This window comes from Aethalodelphis obliquidens, unplaced genomic scaffold (assembly GCF_003676395.1).
Source record: "Aethalodelphis obliquidens isolate GAN/ISIS:26980383/991018 unplaced genomic scaffold, ASM367639v1 scaffold112, whole genome shotgun sequence".
NCBI lineage: Eukaryota > Metazoa > Chordata > Mammalia > Artiodactyla > Delphinidae > Aethalodelphis > Aethalodelphis obliquidens.
Window position 1 is genome coordinate 2508239 of NW_020838056.1, and position 8804 is coordinate 2517042.

Below are 8804 nucleotides of genomic sequence, written 5' to 3' on the forward strand. Positions count from 1 at the left end.
ACAGGCATCAGAGGAGGAAGGGTTTTACAAGACACAGGAGGAGCAAAGGTCTGGGAGTGACAATGGGAAGCAAGAGGGACCTCAGCTCTGCCCCCAGCCCTAGGGTCCATGGCATGAGGAGAGTGAGCAGCCACTGAGTAGGAGGAGAAGTTTGCAGATCAAGGCAGGTGAGTTCCACAGAGCTCAGAAGTGTCTGAGAAGGTGAGGGTGGAGGATGAGGTTGGAATCAAGAGCTCACAGACCAGTAAGATGTTAACAGCACAGGAAATTCTAGAGGGCCACACCAGGAAAAATTTTTTAAACACCATAAAAATAGCCCCCTAAAAATGATCTCTTGGTTGTCCAGACCACTCTGCCTCTCTCCAAGAATGCAAACAACCAAGACCTGCTTAGACATCTGCACAAAATGAATCAGCTATATGTATGCATATATCCCCATATCCCCTCCATCTTGAGCCTCGCTCCCATCCTCCCTATACCACCCCTCTAGGTCATCACAAAGCACTGAGCTTATCTTCCTGTGATATGCAGCAGCTTCAAGGCTATGGGGATTTAGGTGGCCCAGAGAAAGGACTGGAGGGGCACTGCAAGTGGAGGGAAGAGCATGGACAAGGACAAAGTGCCTAGTGACTTCGTGGGGCCAGGAGAGGCAATGAGGTAGAAACAACTAAGAGTGAGATTTTGGAGGGTTAGGATTCTGCTTCTGTTGGGATGTGGAGTGTGAGGGAGACAAAAGAGACAGACTTTAAAAACCCATCTGTGAAGAACACAGCCTCTCCAGATGCCTGGTTTATGTTGCTAAAAGGCCTGATGCACCATCTCTTGTTTTCTCAGAACAAGTACCAGGGCTTTGTCTTTGACATCGTGACCAGGCAGAGTTTCGACATCATCATCATGGTCCTCATCTGCCTCAACATGATCACCATGATGGTGGAGACTGATGAGCAGAGTGAAGAAAAGACAAAAGTCCTAAACAAAATCAACCAGTTCTTTGTGGCCGTCTTCATGGGCGAGTGTGTCATGAAGATGTTCGCCTTGAGGCATTACTACTTCACCAATGGCTGGAATGTATTTGACTTAATTGTCGTGGTCCTCTCCATTGGAAGTAAGTGGGCATCGCATGTGGTGGGGACACCCAGCCTCTACTTGGTCTTGTTTTGGCTGCTCTTTCAAAACCAAGGGGACAGCTAACAAACTTTTAAAAACCTACGTTGTATGTTAGAGGAGCCCAGTATTTGCTGCTTTGCAAGAGCAGCAGATTTAAAATGCCCCGGGCCTCTCAGTGAAATGCAGAGGTTCCACTAGCCTTCTCCATGCTGCCGTGAAGGGTATTCAGGCACCTACTGTGTGTGCAGCCATCGCCAGAAATTTGGGAGCCGATAGGGGACAATCACGCACAAGAAAACCTAAGATGATGGAGTTTCCAATGGGTCTTATCTTTATGGCCTTCAAAGCAGAGAGTGGGTGCTGTGGTGTGAGGTGAGTCATAAAATACTTTCTGGAAAAGGAGGTGGTTGCCAGAAGAGTGAGGAAAGACCAGGAGGAGATTGTTCAAAGGAGATTCTTAAGTCAAGGGTCTGGAATTAAATCTCTGTATAACTGTCCACTTAGGGAATATGAGTGACAGTAAAGTCAAGGGACCAATGCCAAGAGATCAATGCTATTATGACCTAGTCTGGGTGTTGTTGAATGACAGGCTCAGTATTTGGGGGCCAACGGTGTTCAGAGAAAATGAATGGAGTCAGAGGTTAAAATGGGGATTGGAGCCACCATAATTGAGTGCTTGCTGAGTTCTGAGCACTGGGCTGGGATCCACGGATCTCCACAGCAGCCCTGGGAAGGAGTGTTACTATACCCATTTTATACATTTAATGTGGAGCCTCAGAGATTAAGAAAGTTATGCAAGGTCATATAGTTTGTAAAGGGTGGAGCTGAATTTAGACCATGCTAATATTCTTTTTAATAAACTAACAGCCTCCTACCAAAGACCAAGATACGGTCCCTGGCCTTCGTGTGGTTTAGCCAAAGTTGGATCCTATAAAGGCCAAATCCCAGCACACCAGGTTTACTTTGCTTTGTAAATATATCCTGACCTATTATATCATGACCTCCTTACTTTTCATGTCAGGGCATAGCTGTAGATTTTATTTTCCATTGATTTACTATCAAGAGCTAATAGCATCTGAATACAACAAAGGCGGCACTTAATCTCTCTATCCTGGTGCTGAAACACAGCCTTGGGTTGTGTTTGTTTGGGGAGTTTAAATTTATTTTTGTTTTTTGTTTTGTTTTATTTTCCTATTGCTGCTGGGTTTTCCAGGGGCTGGGGGGGGGAGGTTTGTTTTGTTTGCCTTCCAAAGTGAGAGACTCTAAAGGCCATTTTTTATTTTATATTAGAGAAGGGAGCTTGCTTATGTGACTTCCCATATCAGTACTATAGAAATAAAATATACTCAGAGTACTCCATTCTATTATGGGGACACCTTAACTACCAGTTCCTATGACCTACACAGCAACACCCGTCACTGGACAGAAATCACTCATAACGACAGCTCGAAAACAAGTGCAAGAACCCACTAGCCATTCTTCCACTCTCCCTCCCTCTCCCCTTCTTCCTTTCCACCTGTAAGACATGTATTGATTGTCTAATTGTTACAAGTATGAAGACTCATTCTCCCTTGTAAAGGTAGGCTAGTTGGCTGGCAGAATCTTAGTAGATTATAAAAACACATATGTATCTCACACTATGGGAAAATGCCCCAGTTAAACTGGACTTTAAGAGAGGGGCTTTCATAAAGATTTCATAATACAAAATTATAATTATCCCAATTCTCCTCCATTTCCTTCCTCCTTCCAACACAATACTGTGACCACCCATATTCATAGGACAAAAGGTGAGTAGGAGAATGGGATCAAGGGCACCCTGGCAAGGAGAGAGAGCTTCTATCATACCCCTCACCATTTCTCCTGAGAGGTTTTGAATCCTGTTTGACCTAAAGGCCTTGCCTAATCTTTGGTGGTCTTAACAGGCCTCCACAGTCCCCAAGACCAAGTTTCACAAAGCTTCAAGTTAGATATCACATAGGGAGATATACACACTCTTGTTCATAGTTCGGGTTAGGGGGCTATAAATGACCTTAAACTAGCCCATCTCTAGGCCCTAACACAGAGTTCAAACACAGCTGGAAATGAAAGAAACAAATAAAATCTATTATGCAGACAGCTGGCCATTCAAAACCATTCTGTTTTAGCTGTCAGCAAGTTGCCCAAGTCCTCAGGCCCCTTATAATTAATACTAGGCTCTGTACAATTATCCACAGGACCATGTGCCAGGAACTGAGTCAATCTTCGCAGTAGGAGATAGGGAGATGAATCACAGTGGGTCCCAGCTTTCACAGAGCACAGGACCAGGGTGGAAGTAAAGGCATGACCCAAAGGCTGAATTCTCAGGAAAGAGCCGGGTCTATGTTACAGACGGAAACAGACAAAGGACTGTGAGCATGTGGAACAGGGTGCAATCACTTTCAGCTGAACTAGGCTGCAGAAATTGGGTTTTGACCATGTAGGTTGACTAAGAATGTATCTGGATGGAGGGAAAGATAAGAACATGGTGGGAAAGGTGAGACTTACTCGAGGGAGACAGGATTTATGCAATGGACACTTACTGAGCCCCTACTTTATGCCATCCACTGTGCCAGGCTCAGAGGGTCCAGAGTCCCTGAATATGGGTGCTCACTTGGAGGTCCATACCAGGCAGAGAAGAGGGGGTGTGATCCAGTCAACTTTGTCAGGGCTCGTGGTTGGAAGTACTAATTAGATCATTTCCCCTCACTTTTAAAGGCCTGGTGTTTTCTGCAATTCTTACATCACTTGGAAATTTATTCTCCCCAACGCTCTTCCGAGTCATCCGCCTGGCCCGGATCGGCCGCATCCTCAGGCTGATCCGCGGGGCCAAGGGCATCCGCACGCTGCTCTTCGCGCTCATGATGTCCCTGCCCGCCCTCTTCAATATTGGGCTGCTGCTCTTCCTGGTCATGTTCATCTACTCCATCTTCGGCATGGCCAACTTCGCCTACGTCAAGTGGGAGGCTGGCATTGATGACATGTTCAACTTCCAGACCTTCGCCAACAGCATGCTCTGCCTCTTCCAGATCACCACGTCAGCAGGCTGGGACGGACTCCTCAGCCCCATCCTCAACACGGGGCCTCCCTACTGCGACCCCAACCTGCCCAACAGCAACGGCACTAGAGGGGACTGTGGGAACCCCATCGTGGGCATCCTCTTCTTCACCACCTACATCATCATCTCCTTCCTTATCGTGGTCAACATGTACATTGCGGTGATTCTGGAAAACTTCAATGTGGCCACGAAGGAGAGTACGGAGCCCCTGAGCGAGGATGACTTTGACATGTTCTACGAGACTTGGGAAAAGTTCGACCCGGAGGCCACCCAGTTCATTACCTTCTCTGCCCTCTCAGACTTTGCAGACACGCTCTCTGGCCCCCTGCGGATCCCAAAACCCAATGGGAATATATTAATCCAGATGGACTTGCCCTTGGTCCCTGGAGATAAGATCCACTGTTTGGACATCCTGTTTACCTTCACCAAGAATGTTCTGGGAGAATCTGGGGAGTTGGATTCTCTGAAGGCAAATATGGAGGAGAAATTTATGGCAACTAATCTTTCAAAAGCATCCTATGAACCAATAGCAACCACCCTCCGGTGGAAGCAAGAAGACATTTCAGCCACTGTCATCCAAAAGGCCTATCGCAGCTACGTGCTGCACCGCTCCATGACGATCGCCAATCCCCCGCCTGTGCCCAGGGCTGAGGAGGAGGCTGTGCCACTTCCAGATGAAGGCTTTGTTGCATTCGTGGCAAATGAAAACTGTGTGCTCCCAGACAAATCTGAAACTGCCTCGGCCACATCTTTCCCACCATCCTACGACAGTGTCACTAGAGGCCTTAGTGATCAAGTCAACTTAAGCACATCTAGCTCGATACAAAACGAAGGGGAGGCTGCCACTAAGGAAGCCACTGGGCCCTAGTGAGGACCCTCCAGCATGGGCATGTCCAGCTCTGATGTATCCTTCTGCTCTGTGACAACTTACCACCACCGCCTCACCAACGCATGCCACTGGTCACAATGTCAGAATGGGGCAGGGAATACAGTTGGTACCCACCTTTGGAGAAACCCTCACACACTAACAAGAGTCAGAAGCCAAGGGCATTTCCGCTGTGACTTCCCTTTTAATTTTCAATATCAGATGATGGGTTCCCTTACTTTCCAGAAAATGTCCCTGGAACATTTTATTTTGATGGTGACCAGAGCTTATATTTACCAAGACAAACACCTCAGGACCAGAATTTCCAAAGATACATGGCAAGGATGTTGCTAAAGGTCCAAGGTCATCCTCTGTGAAACACCACATAGAGACTGGCAGTGTTATTTAGGATTTTGCATGACTGCATGCTGAGAGCTGCCGGACAGCTGCTCCAGCCCAGGGTAATACCTGTGGTCTATGTCATGAAAGGCCTCTGAGATACCCATTAAAATTAATATTTTTAAAGGTATGTCAAAACCAATGTTATATCCTAAAGCATCATTTTAAAAAATTATGTGACACTGACATGTCATAAATCACATCTCCTTCACTTTCAGGTTCCTGATATTTTGCAGTTTGGGTTCAGGCTGGGTAGGCAGGAAGGAGCATTGTCCTGGGAGCCTGTTCTCATCCTAACTAACTCTCCCACTGCTTGCCTGGCTGACCTGGGCCAAACTCATTACCCTCTGAACCACTTCCCCATGGTGGCGGGGGGCAGAATGGACAGTCTTTGCAGCCTTTGCATTTCATGTTGTAGAACTCAATGATGCCCTGTCCCAATTCAGACGACGAAAATACTCTCCCCTGAAGCGGCAATGGCCAGACCTTTCTGCTGTATGGCCAAAAGACAGCTTTTGAATATATTCTAGAGGCTGTTTCACATCTCATAGACTTAAGGATGGAGGTTTTCACATTCCCCTCGGACCAGGACTCCATAATTAGTATAATCAAAAATAAAGGAACATTTTGAGAAAGATGATCTGGGAGACAAAAGGTAAGGCCAATACTTTCTTTAACTCATCCTACAAATGTTTTTAAGTACCTATTATATGACAGGCACTGCTCTAAGCACAAGACATAATGAGAGTTAAGCCCCAAAAGATTCACTGGATTTATGCATTGAATGGTGGAAGGGTTGCCAAGGGATGATATTCAGGCCAAAGTCACATGGCAGGTCTTGAGATGAAAGAGATTAAGAAGTTCGTGTGATAGCATAAGACATAAAGGGTCTTAATGAGAGCCATGATCGTCTATTAACTCTTGGGACATTCCTTGCCATGATGACAGGCTCAGGTCAATTCATTGATAAGTATTTTATCGCTTCATAAGATTTCCCGTTTATTCAATTACAAAGACTGAAGACTGGTCCGCCTGACAGGCTTCATGGACACAGATTTTTCTGGGGCCGCACAGAAAAATCTATCCTTTCTCTATCACAGTTGGCCCAGCAGAGGCCAAAGAGGCTTTCGAAATGCTTATTGGGGTTTGCAAGCACCCACAGAAGCAGGTTAATAAGATGATGATGGAATAGCTGAGGGCATAGACTGACCCAGTACAGATCAGCTGTTCTCTGGATGCTTGGTTTGTATCTAAAAGATGAGTTCAACCAAATGGCACTGGACCAGAGAGCACACATATTCACTGTGCAGCTACTTCAACGGCTAAATCTCATGCAGCCGATGAAAATGCCCTCGGAGAAGATGCTTGCCCAAGTGTTTATAAGACAGCTGGGTGGACAGAGAGCTTAGGGAGTGGCTTACTTTTACAATGTTTTGTGGAAGACTTAAATGTACCCAACCATCAGACTAGTTTTATTAAGTAGATGATATTATTCTCAAATATATTCTTGTTACATATTTTGTCCCAGGTTGTGAGTTGAATTGTGTCCCCCGCAAAAGATAAGGACCCCTACCTAAAACTGTATGGTACCTAGGAATCTGACCTTATTTGTACTTAAAATCAGTTCCAGGTGTATCTATATTTGAAAGGCAAATCTATAAACGTTTTAGAAGATAATATAGGAAACTATCTATGTGACCATAAAATTTTAAAAAGGCTGATAAACTTGACTACATTAAAATTTAGAACATAAATTCATGAAAATAGATCATTAAAAAGAATGAAAAGGCAAGCTGTCAAGTAGATAAAATAAATAAAACACATCCAACAAAAGTCTAATATTCAGAGATTTTTATTAACATCTATAAATCAATACAAAATAGACAACACAGTAGGAAAAATGGCAAGAGATTCGAAAAGGCACATCACAAAGGAGGAAACCTGAATAATCAATAAGCATATGAAAGAGCACACAACCTAATTAGTAATCAGGGAAATTCAAATTAAAACCATAGTGAAATATCACTACACACTTATCAGATTTATAAAAGTTTTAGAATCTAACAAATATCAAGTGCTGGCAAAGATGTAGAGCAACAGGAAGTTTAATGCACTGCTGGAGCATGTAAATTGGTACAACCATTTTGCAAAACAGTTTAACTTAAACTTTTTACATATACTCGTGACTTGGGTTTTCCACTGGTAGGTATGAAACCTAGAGAAATCCATGCACACATGCTCTAGGAGACATGAACAAGATTTCTTATTATCATTGTTCATAATAGACCCAAATTAGAAACAACCTAATGTCCATCAGCAGTAGAATAAATTAATAAATTGTGGTACATTTTTAAAATGTAATTTTATGTGGTAATGAGAATGAGATATAGCCTTGTACAAGTTTATGGATGAATCTTAAAAACATAATATTGAGTGAAAGAAGCCAGTCACCAAACTGTATATACTATATGATTTTATGAGGTTCAAAATCAGGCAAAATTAAATATACTGTTTAGGGATGCATAAAGAAAAGCAGGGATTTGTCCATTAAAGGCAGTGCAGAGGTTAGTAATAGGTGGAAGGAGGCATTGTGACTAGGTCTCTGGCAATGTTCTAATTTCCCCCCTAGGTGGTTCTCTTTATAAGTGCTGTCTTTATAATCATGTGTTAAACTAAGCATATATATCTAATTGCAGTTTTCTGTGTGTGTGTTATAGCTCACAAGTTAAATTTTTTGAATAGGTTAGGTTAGATTCTCCTCCCTCTTCACAGAAGTAGTCACTATCTGCTGCTTTGAATTGTGGTGTTTCTGTCTTGGACTTGGATTTTCTGAGCTGAGTTGTAAAAGGATTAGGAGCTCTATCGTAGATAACAGAAAAGGAAATTCTAGAGAAAGGGAACTTTCGACTATCAACCTTATTCAATGACCATCATCTCTCACAAGTATTATTTCAGTAGCCTTACAGCTTGCCCCTATTTCTACTCTTGTCCCCAGCAGTCTATTCTCAAACAGCAGCCAGAGCTCAAAATCCACCCGTGGCTTCTATGTACTCCAAGTAGACGTTATTACCATGGTTTTACATAATTTAGCCCTTACTCCTCTCTGACCTCATCTTCACCCCAACTCTCTGTGCTTCAGCCACACTGCCTTCCTTGCTGTTCCTTACACACACCAGGCATGCTCTTGCCTCAGGGCAAAGGCCCTTGGAACTTGCTTTTCCTTCAGCCATTATATCCACATAGGTCACTCCCACATTTTCTTCAGTTCTTCCCTTACCAACCTATCTAATTACCAGCCCCATCCAGCGCTTACCGCGCTCTGATATGTTATATATGTACTTTCTCATTGCCTGTCTTTCC

At 44.0% G+C, this 8804-nt stretch overlaps 1 protein-coding gene across 1 annotated transcript in view; it reads left to right on the top strand.

The window, feature by feature from the left end:
- SCN10A (sodium voltage-gated channel alpha subunit 10) overlaps positions 1–5543 on the top strand; it is a 77809-nt gene extending 72266 nt beyond the window's left edge. The window contains 2 exon segments of the mRNA XM_027097140.1: positions 835–1105; positions 3841–5543. Coding sequence (XP_026952941.1) covers positions 835–1105; positions 3841–5048 — 1479 coding nt within the window. The 3' untranslated portion in view covers positions 5049–5543.
- The last annotated feature ends 3261 nt before the right edge of the window (positions 5544–8804 follow it).